Source organism: Zingiber officinale, chromosome 10B (assembly GCF_018446385.1).
Source record: "Zingiber officinale cultivar Zhangliang chromosome 10B, Zo_v1.1, whole genome shotgun sequence".
Classification (NCBI taxonomy): Eukaryota; Viridiplantae; Streptophyta; class Magnoliopsida; order Zingiberales; family Zingiberaceae; genus Zingiber; species Zingiber officinale.
Genome location: NC_056005.1, coordinates 21,612,582 through 21,631,542, shown reverse-complemented (window position 1 = coordinate 21,631,542; position 18,961 = coordinate 21,612,582). Strand labels below are relative to the sequence as shown.

Below are 18,961 nucleotides of genomic sequence, written 5' to 3'. Positions count from 1 at the left end.
ACTACAAATAATAATTAGTTACAAATTATAGATTATAGTTAGTTAAACATGAAAAAGAAGTACATAACAACATTTATCATTAATAAACATAATTAAATCACAATGATAATTAAATAATGACATGCCAATCACACATTAATGATAATCATTCAATCATCATATAAAAATCCATATTTTATTGTTATTACAATGATAATTAAATAAACATAAATGCATGAACCAGATAAATTTTCATCACAAATCGGTATCAATTTCCACTCCTGCAACATCATCTCGAATCCAAACCACTTCTTCATGTTCATTGTAGTCTCCATAATTACAAATATTACTTTGAAGATATGTATCAACATCTGCCATAGGCTGCATTTTATGCTTTGCTCGTGCATCAGTGGTGATAATGACATGCCAATTATAATCAATTGGATCTTCCACATAAAATACTTGCATAGCCTGAGATGCTAAAATATAAGGCTCGTTATGACGCCTAACATTTTTAAAATTTGCTAACACAAAACCATCCTCATCCAATTTTAGTCGTTTGCCTTTGGAGACCCACTCACACTCAAATAACACAACTTTTCGACCTCCTCCATAGTTTAACTCAATCACATTTTGTAAAATCCCATAGTAATCAAGTTCACTTAATACTGGATTATGATCTCTTATACTTGAATAACTTGAAGTAGTTGCCCTAACAGTTACACCACAATTTTGAGTCTTTCTCTTACGTTCCACTTCCTTTGTATGAAACCTAAATCCATTTGAAATAAATTTTTCATATCGTATGCCAATGGCATCCGGGCCTCTGGCAATTAATCTCAAATCACTTGACACTGGATCATCTGCTGGAAGAGTTGTATCTTCAATCTATCATATAACAAGTAATTAATCAATCATATTTGAAAATAATTATAACACATAGTTTTAATAACTATTACAACACAACTTACATGACTGGCAAACCAGGAGGAAAATGTTTCACTATGTAAACGCTCAATTTGGTGTGGTGGAATATGAGAATGACTTTGATTCAGAATTCTTCGATGTTCACTAAAAAAAGGAATAATAAATTTATAAATAAAGATGACTAAAATAGTTATATATTTAAACACATGATTTATATATATAAAAAACACATACTCTATAAAAGATTGGACGTGATGACAATTGAATAATACATATTGATGTGCCTTCTTTAATATCTCAATGTCAAACTTAGTTGCAATGGCCTTTTCAAGTGCATGACCTGAGTAGTTGAACACATCTAATGCAAATGTAGAGTCAATATTTATATCATCATTTCTTGATGATTGATTAAATCTTGTCTCTACATAATCTGCTAAATATAAAGAGCAGAATGTCAAACATTCCTCAGCTAAATACCCTTCAGCAATAGATCCTTCTGGTCTACTTCTATTTCTAACATAAGACTTTAATGTTCCCAAGTACCTTGTGTCAAAACACAAAATTTGTATTATTTATCTAACAAACTATTTTTAAAAAAATATCAATAAGATTTGTATAATACCTTTCAATTGGATACATCCAACGATAGTGAACTGGGCCAGCAAGCTGTACTTCAATTGCCAAATGAATAGTTAGATGAACCATTATGTCAAAAAATGATGGAGGAAAAATCTTTTCCAATTCACATAGGATCACTGCAATATCTCTCTTTAAACGAACCAAATCTGTAGGAGAAATTACTTTAGAACATAACTCTTGAAAATATCTGCTTAATCTAATCAAAGGAATCCGAACAGATCTAGATAAAGTTTTGCGTAGTGCTACTGGCAATAATTGCTGCATCAAGATGTGATTGTCATGACTTTTTAGACCACTTAATTTTGCCGGTTTCATTTGAACACATCGTGATATATTGGATGCATAGCCATCTGGAACTTTGATTTTTTTTAAGACCTTGCAAAATATATCCTTCTCTTTTTTCCCCATTGAAAAAGATGCGGGAGGTAAATACACTTTATTTGATCCTTTCTCAATAGGATGAAGTGATGATCTTATCCCCATTTCTTGCAAATCAAGTCGTGATTTGAGATTATCTTTCGATTTTCCTTCTATATTCAGCAATGTCCCACAAATAGATTCACATACATTCTTTTCAATATGCATAAGGTCAAGATTGTGACGTATTATGTTATCTTTCCAATATGGTAAATCAAAAAATATACTCAATTTTTTCCAATTGAATGGTAGAGCTGAATTATCATTAACTGTTTTTCCAAAAGTAAATTTCAAATATTTCAACTCATTTATCACCATGTCTCCTGATAGTATAGGCGGTGGTCTTCCATGCTCTTCTGTGCCATCAAAAAATTGAGCATTTTTTCGAAATACATGATCACTATTTAAAAACCTCCGATGACCCATATAACAAAATTTTCCACCATGTTTTAACCACTGTGAATGTGTAAATTGATGACACACTGGGCATGCAAGTTTTCCTTTAGTACTCCATCCGGATAAGTTTGCATATCCAGGGAAATCACTTATTGTCCATAGTAATGCAGCATGCAATTGAAAATTCTGTTTAGTTGATGCATCATATGTTTGAACTCCTATCTCCCATAAATCCTTCAAATCTGCAATAAGAGGTTGCAAGTAGATGTCGATGTTATTCCCTGGAGCAGATGGACCAGGTATCAATAGTGACAACATAAAATATGGTTGCTTCATACACATCCATGGTGGAAGATTATATGGCATTAAAATAACTGGCCACGTACTATGTGTCACACTCATATTTTTGAATGGATTAAATCCATCTGATGCTAAACCAAGCCTTATGTTCCTAGGATCCTTTGCAAATTCTGGGTGCTTATGGTCAAATGTTTGCCAAGATGGAGAGTCTGCCGGATGCCGCATGTAACCATCCTTTGTACGAGATTCAGAATGTCATCTCATATGGGATGCTGTTTTGGATGACATGAACAAACGTTGTAATCTAGGCTTTATTGGAAAATACCATAAAACCTTACGTGCGATTTTTCTCTTCTCACCAGTAGGATCATTTTCAGATGTTTCCCATCTAAGCTCACTACATATTTTGCATTGAATTCTATCTTTATCCAACCTCCAAAACAAAGTGCAATCATTAGGACAAGCATCAAACTTTTCGTAACCAAGTCCTAATTGCTTCATCAATTTTTCTGCTTCATAGTACGACTTATGCAAATCATCCATTGCATTTGGAAATGCTTCTCTCAATAAATTTAAAAGCATATCAAAAATCTTGTTGGTCATTTTCCCTAGGCACTTCAAGTGAAGCAAACGAATAATAAATGCAAGTTTTGAGAATTTCTTACAACCTGGATATAATTCTTTTTGTGAATCATCAATTAATTTATAGAATTTCTCTGCTTCTCTAGTTGGAATCTCCTTATCATATTCAAATGCTGATGTGCTGATAATACTATCATTATGCTCTGGAATCCCAAATGCCTCGTAAACTAATCCTTGCATATCATCTACATCCTTTCGAGATTGGACAAAATCAGAGTTTGTAGATGCACTATATGCTATTTCTCCATGAGCTACCCAGTGAGTATATCCTTTGATAAATCCATCAACTGTCAAATGATCATAAGCAACCTCTCTTGAAACAAATATACTAATCTTACACCGCACACAAGGGCATAAAATCATTCCATTTATGTTAGCATTAGAAAATGTAAATTGTAAGAAACACTCAACTCCATTTCTATACTCCTCAGTTTGTCTCGGTAAAACCATCCAACTCTTATCCATAACAATTCTAAAAAGAAAAAATATTCAAATCAGTTTAACATTATATATAAATTGAAATAATTTTATCATGATAGAGGTAATGCAAGTGAAATGCATATCTAGATAGTATAATCTTTATTTCAAAATGTGCTCTAGAAATATTTTATAAAGCAAGGTATATTGTTAGGGAATAGTATATCTTGTGATGCTCAATAGGAAGAATTCAAGATGAAGTAAAATTGAAGAACCATAAATTTTAAAAAATATAATACATTTCCTAATATAATTAACACAACCAAATGAATCAAAATTAAAACATATTAAGCCAACTTGATCACTGATATTACTCAAGCACATTATTAATAAAGTGATATTTTGCTATTTAATGGTATAAGCACAATAAAACAAAAAAAATATATAGAAAATCTAAAACTCTATCAAAGAATTCCTATCCTAATTGTTAGAAAGAGAGGGAGAAACAAGAAAGGATTAGTAATAAATCAATTAATGATTTCATCAAAGGATCCATATAATTTGTCCTTGATATCCATAATGCTCAATAGCCAAGAACAAGAGAACAGAATAATGATCTAAATATAGCAAACAGATTCAAAAAAAAAAACATAAATTTGACTTCCGATTGGGTAACAAAGATATCCGAAATACAACAAAAGAAATTATTATCATAGACACAGGAAGATACCATTCATAGAGATAGTAGGCAAAAGGTCAAAATCAACACAAATCAATGCATTAGAGAAAAACAAAATACAATTAAATCAAGATGTTTATATGCACGAATGCAGGTTAGTTAGAACCAAATTCAAAAGATAATAACATTATGTGGATTTAGAATTCTCCTAAAACAAATGAAAAATAGGAGGCCAAGTCATTGAACATGTTTACCAGAACAGCAGAATGCACAAAGGAAGTAGTAATAAACATAATCCATCCTAAAGTAATGCACTTCATCTGCCACCGAGGGACGAACAGGTTGGTCTTTCACTTTGTTCTTTCTATGTCAATTGTTTAATGGTATGCAGTTCATTCTTGCATCCTTTGACTAAAAAATAAGTATTAACTATGCAAGTGGTGGTTGAAGACCATAATCATATAAGAATTATTGACCATCGTGCAAATCATCCATTAAAAACGAATTAGTCTTTCTTTATTGCTTGATCAAAAGTGAGAACTGAAAGATTCAGATCTTTACTCTACTTAGCCATAAAAGTAACATTAAGCAAAATAAAACCAAAAAAAATCTGCAAAACCTAGAAACAAAAGAGGATTAGCACATATAAACAAACCTAAGAAGATGAAGGCTGGATTCGACGTGTTCTTGGAAAATGCAGCAGATTGTGATTGCGGCGGCTTGCGGTAGCTTGCGGCGTGAGAAAGAAATCCGGCTGCCTGCAAAAACTAAAAATATTGTGCGTCGTGACCGAGAGGTGTGGCGTAGGGAAAAGAGGAAATCTAAGGACAATGAGGTGGTGTGCGAAAAGCAAAACTAGGTCGTGTGCGGTGTGAGGAAGAAGTCCAACGCAGGATAAAGAGGATTGTGCGATTGGCGATTTGCGACGTGCGGCGTAGGGAGAGGAGATCGATCGAAGGAGAGCTCAATCGACTTGATCTGGTCGTGTGCGCGTAAAGAGGCGATCTGTGCGAAAACCTAGCGGCGTGAGAGAAAAGTTCGGCGCAGGAGCTAGGAAAACGATGGAGAAGGTTTATAAGAAAATTCGGCACAGGATTTTAATTAATACACGTTAACATAACATATACTTATAAAATAAACTAATTATTTGTATATTAATAATGACACTTATTTAAAATGTCATAAGAAAGGGTCTAATTCGTTATTAAATTTTTTTTTTTTGGTTTTTTTATAAATGTCACTATAAGGTATTTATTACGATACTAATAAATAAATGTCGTTAAGATACTGTCACAATAGGCTAATTTTATTGTAGTGAGAATAATTGAAATTAGCGACAAAGTTAGTGAGGAAATTTATATTCCATGATAGATATTAAATTTATCATTAAATAATAATTGAATTTAAATTTAGTTACTAATTCGTGACGGAATATAAATTAAGCGGCTAATTCCATTAATATTAAAAATTTAACCTATTCAATTAACGACATAATATTAAATTTATTGCTATTTTAACAACAAAATATAGTTTTCATTACTAAAGTAGTGACAAAATTAGGTTGTTGTCGCTAATTTTACAACAAAATTTAATTCCGTTGCTATTTTGGGATCAAAATTAAGGTTTAGTTCCTAATTTTGATTCTTGACCACTCTTCCTCTCCGATTAATCCAATCTTGCTCTTCAATTGATTCCCGGCCACTCCACTCCTCTCCTCTCGGATTTCTAGCACGTAACTTCCTCTTCTCTTCGTCGGTACGCTCTTCTCCCCTTCCCTCTCCTCTTCCCTTCTTGTCAGTCGCAAGGCCGGGGTTTGTCGTGAACTTGGCAGTCGCGAGCTTGATCGGCCGCGAGCTTGGTCAGTCGCAAGCTCGCAACTATGAGCTTGGCCAGCCACAAGCTCACCATGAGCTTGGACAACCGCAAGACTTTAATGCTTGCCTTAACCCTGGCCACGAGCTTGGTAGGTTGTAGCCATAGCCTCAGCTAGCCCTGACTGCGAGCTCAATCATGACCTCAACTAATCCTAGCCGTGAGCTTGGCCAATCGTGAACTCACATTGTTGTATCTCTTAATGTATTTAAGGTATTATATAATGTGATTGATTTTAACTATTTTTAATTATTTTTTGTTATGTTCACATATACTATATTTTCTGATCTTACCTCTTTTAGTGGTGAAGGCGACATCATTTTTGATCTTTCTCTTTCAGTGCTATTATGCTTCTTTTGAGATCCAAACTTAATGTTTAGTTTAAGTTTAAGTGTTATTGATAGTATTAGGTTTTAATGATTTATTTAAGATAAGTTTAATTATATGCATGCTTAGTTTTACAACATAATAATGTTGTAAATTTATTTCTCATTATATTACAATGTATATGAATAAAACTTGGATGTATAATAGGTTAGGAAATGAAATCATGACTAAAGAATACTTTGATGAAGTTGAAGAGTTTATGGAATTCTCTAAGCACCATCTAAACTATATGAGTAGTGACCAGTTATGTTATCTGTTTAATCATTGCAAATGTATAAATGCAACTTTCCATGATGAGGATACCGTGAAAGTATATCTAGTTAAAAAAGATTTTGTTCTAAATTACTAGAACTGGTACTGTCATGGAAAATCTTATTTGCTTGAGCCAATTAGATATTATGTTACTTTGTCATCTAACCCTATTACTCGAGAGGAATATCATCTAATGATAATGTAATGCAATAAATGATTTACAACGCGATGAATGTGATTGATCATTCGAATATAGATGAATACCAACACCTGAAGTTCAAAAATTATATGACATGTTAAAGGCTAGTGAAAAAGAAATGTGAAAAAATATTCCTTCTGGTCATTCTCAACTATTAACTGCTATGAGACTATTTAACATCAAGGTAAAATATTATTTGTCAGAAAGATATTATGATGACATTTGTTAATTGATATCAGAGTTGCTCTCTGCTAATAACATAATGACTAATAGCTTCTACAGTACAAAGAAATTGGTTAGGGGACTAGGTTTGCCTATGGAAAAAATTAATTGCTATATAAATAACTGTATGATCTTTTGAAATGAAGACAATGAACTTATTGAATGTAAAGTGTGTAATCACCCTTATTATAGGAAGCATAGTGGTATATCTGGAAAGAAGAAGAAGAATTTACAATGGAAAGTTGTGTATTCGTTAATTGCCGGACTTTAACGTTTGTATACATCTACCGTAACAACAAGCCACATGAGGTGGCATCATAAGTATATACAAGAAGGAGATATAATGTGTCATCATTCTGACTCCCCTACATGGAAACATCTTAATACAATGTTTTCTTCCTTTACAATGGAACTATATAATATAAGATTGGAACTTTCAATAGATGGATTTCAACAATTTGATTAATCTGGATAGCAATATTCATCTTGGTCAGTTATATTAGCACCATATAACTTGCCGCTATGGATGTGCATATTCCTTACTATGTTTATTCTAGGGTCAAAGAATCTGAAAGAGAGTAAATGTTTTTGTACAACCTCTAATTGCTGGGCTAAATAAATTATAGAACGTATAGTCAGAGACTTGTGATATTACAAGTAAAACTAATTTTACCTTGTATGCTACTTTATAATGGACGATTAGTAATTTTTCAGCATACTCAATGTTGTCAAGATGGAGCACAGTTGGTAAATTAGCATGTCCATTGTTAGCTAGAGTCCTAGAGCCAATCATTTGATGATTGTATTTTGGACTTGTTGTATCATATTCTATATAAATAAAGACATTTGGTTTTTGGTTATTATACTTACTTGTATTGGTGCCAATAAACTAAGTATAAAACGTCCTTGAGTAGATGGTTCTTACTTATATCAATCGATTGGTTGAATCGATAGTGAGATGATATAAGGAACACTACTCTTAATCATTCCTAGTCGAGTATTAACATTCAGGGACAATGTTAATGCGATAAGACTAGCATGTAGGTCAACTTGATGACTTGATCTCACAAGTCATGGATATGGAGATATCAAGTTGACACATGGGTATGCATTGGAGAATGTATACTGAATGATCCGCCATGAGAAAGTATCATGGATCGTTATATGATTGTCATATACTTTCTCATGTGGCTATTAGTATGACTACTAGTCCTTAGACCTGAAGTCACCATGGTTCCCTACATAAGGAGTTATGTACTTTGGTTTCGTCAAACGTCACCCGTAACTGGGTGGACTATAAAGGCGATTACTGGGTATGTAACAAATTATGCGGAGGGATGTGAGTGATGTAGATGGGATCTATCCCTCCCATATGACGGGAGCGACATCGCTATTCTTGATAGAGTGAGACCACGAAGTGCATGGCCATGCCCAAATAAGTCAATATGAGATATTGAGCTCATTTGTTTTAGTGGGTCTACTTGGAGTTCAAGATTTAGATTGATCAGAGGATGACACGGTCTATTCCTCACATTAATCAATCTAGATGTCTAGGATAGAAGGACACTTGTCATATATTGTGAGGAGTCACAATTAGTAGTCACAAGGTGATGTTAGATCTCAACATTCTTGTAACTTGGGTAGTAATGATGTATTGCTAGATACCGCTCATTACTTATGGTCCTAAATGGGTTTAGGGGCATTGCCAACGTTACAAAAACCTATTAGGTCACACACAAAGAACAAGTGGATGGAGATAAGGTTCATATGATGAACCAAGAGGATTAGATTCATGTGATGAATCAAATTAGATTAAGAGTAATCCTAATTGGGCTAATTGAGTTGGACTCAAGTTGATTCATGTGTTCAATGAGTCTAATTTAGATTATAACTCATTGAATCAATTTAATTAAATGAATTAGATTCATTATATTAAATTGGCTTGAATTAAATGGTTGGATTAGATCAACCATGAGAGAGATTAAGTCAAGTTTGACTTGACTTGAGAGGAAGAGAAAGAGGAAGAGTCAAGTTTGACTTGACTATTTAACACATCATTAGTGATTTGGCATTAGGAGGACTAATGATGATGTGCCACATCATCAAAGTGTGCCACCTCATGGGGGTTACAAATCTATTCTCTTTAATGACCACATTTAATGAGAATGGGGGTTACCTTTTTGGTTTTGAATGAGAATGAATTTTTCATTTACTCACATTCACATCATCTTCTTCCTCAAGCTCTCTTTTTGCTCCTTCTCTTCTCTTGGTCGTGGGTTTCAAGCAAGGGAGAAGAAAGGAGAGTGAGTCTAATCCAAGAAAAAAGGTTAGTGAAAGTCACATAGAGATTTTTTAGAGGAGTGTGTTCTCTTCTTTTCCTTTCTTCTTCTTCCAATCCCATCCGAGAGCATCAAGAAGTGCTAGCACACTTGTGGTGTTCTCTTCTCCATCCTTGTGTGTTAGAGAACACATCTTGTTCATGTGGATACTTCTAGAGGATTGTCTACGTTGACAATCTTGAGATCCGACACTTCCTTGGACGAGAAGGATTCGAAAAGAGCACGCATCAAGGGTAATTTTCTAAACATATAGATCTAAGAGTAGATCTAGTTAGTAAACTCGTACATGTAAAATTTTGTTCTATACTCTTCGCACGGATCCGTTGGCTAGGGAGTTTCAGGGTTTCCGCGACACGAAAAAGCGATTTTCGCGGTCCGAAAAACCCAACATCCATATTGCATGACAAAGTCTAATGCATTTTTATTACCTTACAGTGGGAAGATATTTTGGTTTGATAATCATTGTAAATTTTTACCTAAAGAGCACCAATTCAAGTGAAATAAGAAAGAGTTCATAAACAATGAAATGGTTAGAAAACTTCCACCTGTAATCAAGTCAGGAGAAGAAATACTTGAGGAAATAGACAACTATGGATTTGTACTATGACTTAGATAGGTTTTAATGATTCAAATAAATATGTTCATGGAAAAACTAAAGACACGGCAAAAAGACATGAGGAATTGAAAGAATTAGTTAGCAGACCTGAGTTACATCATAATGAAATAACCAATAAATTTTCAAAGGTTTGTTATACATTGGATAAAGAAAGTAAACAAATTTTACATAGTTTGCTAAAAGAAATCAATTCCCTAATGGTATGCCTTGAATATGGCGCGATGTGTAGATATGAACAAATTAAAAATGTTTGGAATTTAGAGTCATGATTGTCATATATTCATGCAAAGATTTATTCTAATAGTTTTCCATGACCTACTTCCTAATAATGTTTGGTAAGCACTTACAAAATTGAGTCTATTTTTTAGAGATTTGACATCAAAGGCTATTATGATGACTGATATTCTTCAACTAGAAATAAATATTCCTTTTATACTATGTAAACTTGAGTGTATATTCCCACCTAACTTTTTTGATTTAATGAAACATCTACCAATTCATTTACCTTATGAGGCACCACTAGCTAGTCTTGTGCTGTACAGATAGATGTATCTATTTGAATGATTTTTGAGTAAATTAAAAAATAATGTTCGTAACAAAATAAGAGTTGAGGGGTCAATATGTAATACTTATCTAATTGAAAAGTATCATATTTCTTCTTATATTATTTTGCTGATAATGTGAAAACTAGACATCGCAAGCACCCTCCAAATTTTGATGATACTCAACCGATAGACCTAGAGATACTTTCTATTTTTAAGTTTCCTGGTAAGCCAATTGATGCATCTATTTGTAGATGGTTAATCCAAATAAATACCATGCAATAAAAACATACATACTCCCGAATTGTGATGAGGATAAACCCTACATAGAGTGAGTTAACTTATATATTTAAACATTTATCCCCTTATATTTGATTGTTAAACCATATGTTTTAAAATTGACAGGTTGTATGAACAACAGCTATAACTACAAATCTATCAATAAGTGTAAGTGAGGTAAGGCAGAGTTTGCATTCAGATTTGAAATCTATGTAAGTTAGAGACTAATTTATTTTCTTCAAATGTAATATATAATTGATAATTTATATCATAACTGATTTTTTAGGTGAAAGCCTGTAAAATAGGTATGACAATTTCCTCCTGATGAATGACCCGATATCCGACTTGAATGGAGGAGGGTATGGATGGACTACTAATATCAAATATTCGACTCGAATACTCGATTAGCTTATATATATATATATATATATATATATATATATATATATATATATATATATATATAAGGAAATAAATATAAATGTCACTCATAAGGAAATGGATGATGGAGAAATGTCTAGTAGTGAGGAACTTGATGTACTAATAGAGTCTAGCAATGAAGATTAAAAACGATTAATGTTAATGATTCAACTTGTAATAATGATTAAATTTTTGGATATGTTTGTTTTTTTACATGTAAATCTCACTAGTTCTCCCATGTAAAACATTAATTAATATTTGGTATGTGTATTGCTGGATTGAAGTAAATAAGAGAGGGGAAGGTGAATCTCATTCATTTAAAACTCTTCTTTACTTTTCGTGAAACAAAGTAACAGTGGAATAAATAAATAAATACAAATGCGAAAAACACACGCTCTTTTTTTATTTGATTTGTAGTTCAACGACTACTACTCCAAGGTCTGTGATATTTGATTGCTTTATAATGTGCAATCCACTAATACTCTACTCTCTAAAAACTTTCAAAGAAGAAACAAATTCATACAACAATGGAGGTGGATAGTAACAAACTACTATCACTTTAAATGAATGCAAGTAAAAGTAAAATATACCGACAACACAAAGTATAAGATGAAGCATTGGTTGTCAGAGAGCCTCTCGATATAGTAGTAGCAAATTTTGCACAAACAAAAGCAACATAGGCATGAAGGAATGATGTGTGAATCAATGATGATCCTTTGACCTTGCGTCTCCTTTTATAGATCTCTTCCAGTCGATTGAAAATTGTTCAGTCGGCTGAACATTATCAATCGACTAAACCTCTATCAAGCGACTGATCACCACTTCTTTCCTTGCTTGCTCGGATCCAATATGATGGATCCTATAAAATTCAGGTTTTTGGTTGACTAAACCCCATTCAGTCGACTAGTCTCTAGGGGTTTTCTTCCCTACGATGATCTGATTATATCCATAATCTCTTTTCAAAATTGGATTTGGTCGACTGATCCCCTTGATTAGTCGACTAATCTGTTTTCCTTCTTTGTAGTGATTTGAATCTCTTTGTGCTTATCCAACTAGATTAGTCAACTGAACCTCATTGTTCAATTGATTGAACCCCTTGGTTGACGAAAACTTTGCTTTTATGTAAAATAAAGTTAGCATAGAAATAAAAAAAAAAAATAACAATCCCGTAAAATAGAGTTAGAAACATATATAGAAATGCACAAATAAGATAGATAGATAGATAGATAGATAGATAGATAGATAGATAGATAGGACTGTCTTGATCTCGACTTAAACACTTCTGTTAGTTTCTTGAATTAAATCAATGTCAAAGGTTTGTCCTGATTGGACATGATCTCACTGTTCTTCTTTCAGAAAAACCACTCTACTCTAGGAGTTTACCTTAACTTACCCATTAAATATATGATCCTCCAGACCTGTTTGGACTTCATCTGTCCGCTTAGTGTCCAATCGATCCAATCCACTAAGACTTTCCTACAACATTGAATTTATTATATTTGAGAGGTATCTTAAGGTAATCATTTTAGATATTGTAATATTTATTATATAAATAAAATTTCTTATTTGAGTGTGCATTTTATATGTATATGATATTGATCTTAAACTCAATTAATGAAGTTCACAATACAATACAATACATAGCATGAGAAATAAATTATGATTGGATCATAATTAATAGATATCTCTCCATGTGTAATTATATATGTATTGAAATATTCCTTAGTCGATCAATGGATGAGATTGGATATTATCAATTTTGTAAGACTAACATATGTTATGCTCCTTGGTTTAACTAAGCAGTCGGTCCTCACTAGCTGAAAATATTGGAATATTGAGAGTTAACATATAGATGTTAGTTAAGGGTAACTAGTTCAATAGATATGACCTGCTATGAGACTTCATGTGGTTCTATACATGTCAATGAAGATCTCATTGTAGCTCGAGTGCAAGTTTCCTTAGACTCAAGGTATTCAAGTTATCTTAGTCATAGAGGCTTATACATTGACATCTTGGCAATCATCTCCAATGAGATGCAAGTCCGGAATGATTGGGTATAAGTCAATATGCTCGAAGGTATTTGAATAGCTCATATAGGATTCACCACTTCTTTTTATAAAGAGGCGTATACCCTATAGTCTCTTACTAGGATTATTACTCGTAAGTCTTTGGCGAAAGTATTACACATCAAAAGGATAGTCTTCTTGTACACCTATTTGAGTAATTTAAATTTATAGGACAAAGAACTACTACTTAGACCAGGTGTGATATAATCAGCCTAGTGAGGATAGATACATAGATTATATCTTGAACCAAGCGAGTATAAGATGAGTGAAAAAAATCGATGCACTGATAACCATGACTACCGAAAGGGTTCAAATTTAGTTCTAGAATCAACTATGATTTTTTAGTTAATTGGGGATCATGATATACAATTAGGTGTCACTCATGATTGATTTATAATTAGATTAATTGTGAACGACCAATATAAACTAGAAATATATTGGGGCATACATACTACGAGTATATCCGAAAAACTTAAAACAAGTTTAAGAATTGGATTCTCAAATTAAGAGAGACTAAGCTTGGTAGGACCAGACGAGGCGCAAATATGAAAGATATTTGTTGGAATAAAAGTGATGGTGGGATACGACTCTTGTAGGTAAGGTTGGATCCCTTTTGGTTTAGTTATGAACAAAAATTGGTTTAGTTTAATAAAGAACGAAGAGAGTTTTAGTTTTGGACCAAGTTGGTTTAGTTTTGAACCAATCTTAATGATAGCAGATAGGGTTGCTATTAGTATTAGGTTTGGGAGATAACTTGCTCCCTAATTCATTGTGAAGAGGTATATATATATTCCTCCATGAGGAGAAGAAATAAATTAATTGTTCATTAGAGAAAAACCTAATAGGGATTAGGGCTTTCTCTCCTCTCTTCTCTCCCTCTCCTTCTCTCTTTGTCACTACCTCCAAGCACAAGGAAGAAGGTCCTCCTTCCACCGTTGTCTAGCATAGCTACTGGCCATCCCTTGCTGCCAGTCAACTCTGTTGTTGGCGACTCCAGCCCTTCCAGCTAGCCAACTAGCAGTGACTTTACTGCCGAATAGCAGTTGCAAGGAAGAAGGTATTCCTTGCATCGTTGCCCAACCTGCTACCGGCTGTGCTACTGCCTCTAGCCTGCCACTGGCTGTGTTGCTACTTTCAGCCCATTGTCGGTCACTCCAAGCCGCCGAACAACAACCAGATAGTGGTTGTGCTAGTGGACAGCAACAATTTGTTGTTGTCCTTTCTTTCCCCTTTTGTGTCGTCAGGTTGCTTTAGTTATCGAGCATAAATTGGGTCATAGAGATTTCTCTCAAATCGCTTCATCTCTTCCTTGGGCTAGTACCAAATCAGAGATGAAAACTTGTAGCCTAGCAAAGCCACCTTGAAGATATCTCGACGTGGATATCGATAGAGGTAAACTTTGTCAAGTTTACTCGTTGATGTCATTCCCATCTTAACGTCATCCAACAAGTACAATTTTATTTTTGATATTTTGTTTTATGGCTATATTTGCTCATGTGTGTATCCTATATATGTGTGATGCATGTGTTGTAATTAATTAAAAAATTATTATGTTTCCACTGCTTGTTTATGAAATAAATTTTTTAAAAACGCACATAGAGACACCCAACAGTGGTATCAGAGTCATCATATGTTTTAACATAGATTGTAGAACTGTGTTTAGTGTAGGTTGTCTAAAGTTATTTTTTTTAAATTTTAGAAAATTTTGGATAAAGAAATTGCTTCCTAATCTGATATAAAAACTTTTCAATTTTGGATATGTTTCCTAATTTGTTAAGAAATGTAATTTTGAAAATATTTTCTAATTTATTAGGAAATCTAATTTTGAAAATTATTTTCTAATATGATTAGGAAAAGTCAATTTTAGAAATTATTTCCTAATTTAATTAGGACTTTTTTAATTTAGAAACTATTTCCTAATTTGTTAGAAAAATCCAAATCTACAAAATTATTTCCTAATTTAATTAGAAATTTCCTAATTTAGAATTATTTCCTAATAAGATATGGAATTAGATTTGAAAATTATTTCCTTATCTAATCAAGGAATTATGATTTTTGAAATCAAATTCTTTAATATATTTATTTCCTAAATTAATGGCAACGATGATATGACTTATGTCATAATCTATGCTATATTAGATATGCCATGATTTATGCTATTAGATATGCCATATTTATACTATGTAAATTGTTTATAGATTTTTGTATACCTGGTTTACATGTGATTGATGAGACCTAGATTAATTAAAACCCCTATAAAATATTAAATTTTACACCTTCTATTAATATGGTAAGAACTAGAGTTTAATTTCATATTTGGGTTATTGGACTCACTCTAAACCTAACTTGAAATTAAACATGTCCGAACCATCCAGATATGATCTTATGATTAATGGATTGCTTTAACTTGAAGCAATAATTTGTTCGACTTACTCCAAGATTAATGGGGAAAGAGGTGAAGTTGGGTGATATGCATATGATGTACATATGTTAATGAGTTAACAATCTAACATTTATGCAAATATCAAAAGTTGATAGCATAATTTAATAGTTATATATACATGATATATAATTTGTATAATTAATACCTACCACTAGAGTTAAGAATGACTTATTGGACTCACTCTAAGATTGTTCTTATTTATAGTGGATATAAACTCACTTGGAGAAAACCTATCATCTCCCGAATTCAAAATAAGAACTTTTGAATTTGATAAGAAAGTGAGATTTCTATAATGTATGCGAATGATTTGCATTATATAATTAATTCATCTCTCTTATATGCTCAATTTTGTATTTCTAAGTTAATAGAATAAGAATGTCTTCTATTAATTTGTGCTCGATTTTGGATATGAATAAATTGATTGGGCCAAATTTCTTGGACTAACTTCAAAACCTGAGAATTGTTCTCAAGTTGAGAGTATTGCTTATGTTCTTGAAGAGTCTCTACCTATGAGTCTAGTGGATGATGCAATCTCTAACCAAATGTTGGCCCATCAGAAGCATATAACTGATTCTGAACTTGTGAGTTGTATCATGTTGGCCTTAATGTCTACTAAACTACAAAAATAACATGAGCAGATGGATGCTTATATGATTATTTATCATCTTCATGAGTTGTTTGATCAGCAAGTGAGATCTGAACGATTCAAAGTCTCCAAGCTCCTCTATGGCTCAAAGATGTAGGAGGGTTCATCTGTACTGTAGTTTGTATTAAAGATGAATGATTACATTGAGTGGTTAGGATTGCTAGGATCTGTGATAGATCATGAGTAGTATTGACTTGATTATAGATAGTTTGTCTAATAGTAATTCACAGTTTGTGATGAACTATCAAATGAACCAACTTAAATCTATAATTCCTGAGTTGATGAACATGCTTAAGACAGTGAGCCATTGGTTAAGAAAGAACTGAAAGTTGTGATGTTGTTTGATTCCTCAAAGAAAGGTTTTAATAGGAATTCAAAAACTCAAGCTAAAGGAAAAGAAAAGGCTAAGGAAGGAGAACCGGCACCGAAGGGTCGATGTCAATATTGTGGCAAGAGAGGACACTAGAGAAGAAACTACAAAATTTATCTTGAGTTTCTGAAGAAGAGATAACATCTGATGCCTTATCTGCTTTAGATATCTTCATTATTGATTGTTATGTTATTTTCTTATACACTTTAATATTGGATACTGGGTGGGCTCACATATATGTAATGATATACAAGGGCTAAGGAATAGTAAAAGATTGGTCAATGGAGAAACAAATTTGTGAATTGGCAATAGAGTAAAGGTTGTAGCTATAGCCATCGTAACTTATTTGTTAAAACTACCTAGTAAACAAGTTTTGGAATTAAATAATTGTTATTTTATTCTTTCTTTGATAAAGAACATTATTTTTATTTGTTGCTTAAATAGAAAGGATTTTCGTTTAACTTTTAGTAATAATTATTATTATATAACTTTAAATGGTATTTTTTATGCGACTGGAACATTATGCAATGATATCTAAAGGCTAGATATATCCAATGGCATATTCAATATTAAAATGACCAACAAACACGTTCGAAGAGATGATCAGTTAACCTCCTACACGTGGCATTGTTGCCTTGCCCATCTAAGTAGAAAACACATGTTTCAATTACAAGTGTGGAATTATGGAATGATTTGAATTGGATTCATTTGATACATACAATTTATGTTGGGATCTTATGTGAAAAACAATCACATGCGTAGCGGAAAAGGATCCCTCTAGAGATCCTTACAAATACCGCATACTACATTTTCATATTCTATCACATAAAATCGTTACCTTTGTTGAGTGTCCAAAGCAATCCCGACAGTAACTTGTCTTTGGATACAGATCTCAGCACGATCAGGTGTTCACACATCTACAGTATCCACACGAACACATTCTTTGTCCGTCTCACAAACTCACAACTTGGAGAAGAAATAACTTTTGTTGTGCTAGCAACCACTCAAGGAAGTTTCAGCCAAGAGGAAGAAGAGTCAAAATCATCTCAATGAAAATGAATTCTAAAAGCTTTTTATACTCAGCCAAGGAATACAAAAACTTTTGTCTTCTTTTTCAATGCATAATTAATCTCCATTAATTATCTTTAATGGATTAGATTTTAGCTTATTGGATTAATCATTAACCCAATAAATCTATATCCATTAATTCAATAAGCTTAATCATCTCATAATTGACTCTTAGGGTTAATACTAACAATTTATACTTACAAGAAAAGATTGCTAGTGCAATATCCCTGGGTCATGATTATGACCCAATTTTGTCGTGAATTGGGCATCAAACAATAAAGTACCAAACCCCTCCTACGTTAATGTAGCATAGAAATGACTCGGGTCGCCCGCCAACAAAAGCAACGATAAGATCGTAATCTAGGATTGTATGTTATTTCTATTTTTGGAGTTTTTAATATGAAATGGGGGTTTGGGTTTTTGATTTTAAACCTAACAAATTAAAAGCAAAGCAAGTAAGAAACTAATCTAATATTGTAATGAAATCTAAATAGGTGTCAATAATTAATCCACAACGCATTGTTACACTATGTTATGGTTTAACCATCAACACATTTAAACTAGGGAATGAAATAGCAAAGCATCAAATGAAACTTAATCTAATAAATGAAAGACAATGGAAGTAAAGGAAAGCTAACCAAACCTAAATTACAATCGCAGGAAATGAAAGGCAACATGAAGTAAAGCATCTACGAAATTAAGCATAGAACGAAACCTAGAGCATTAAAAAAACCTAAGCTAATCTGTCCTAATTGCATTCAATCGAAACTAGAACTTAACGGAATTGAAAGAACAAGATAAAGCAAGAATTAACTGAACTAAAATGCATCAAAATAAACCTATC

General features: G+C 32.8%; 1 protein-coding gene across 1 annotated transcript; it reads right to left on the bottom strand.

Annotated features, from left to right (window-relative positions):
- Positions 1 to 234: 234 nt before the first annotated feature.
- On the bottom strand, positions 235 to 14,660 carry LOC122029005. The gene is made up of 6 exons (XM_042587969.1): positions 14,491 to 14,660; positions 2,992 to 3,772; positions 1,529 to 2,892; positions 1,141 to 1,449; positions 951 to 1,050; positions 235 to 867 (listed from the first exon to the last, which is right to left on the bottom strand). Exons 1-6 carry the CDS (start codon positions 14,658 to 14,660, stop codon positions 235 to 237), a joined length of 3,357 nt encoding a protein of 1,118 aa, XP_042443903.1.
- Positions 14,661 to 18,961: the final 4,301 nt, after the last annotated feature.

Bases quoted from the DNA above. Each gene is read 5' to 3' on its own strand.
- LOC122029005 (XM_042587969.1), bottom strand. From the start codon at position 14,660: ATGCAAGGAATACCTTCTTCCTTGCAACTGCTATTCGGCAGTAAAGTC. The intron at 2,893-2,991 runs GTTTTATGGTAT...TCTCGTACAAAG, and splicing joins AGAGAAAAATCGCACGTAAG to GATGGTTACATGCGGCATCC. The intron at 1,450-1,528 runs GTATTATACAAA...TTTTGACACAAG, and splicing joins TGGATGTATCCAATTGAAAG to GTACTTGGGAACATTAAAGT.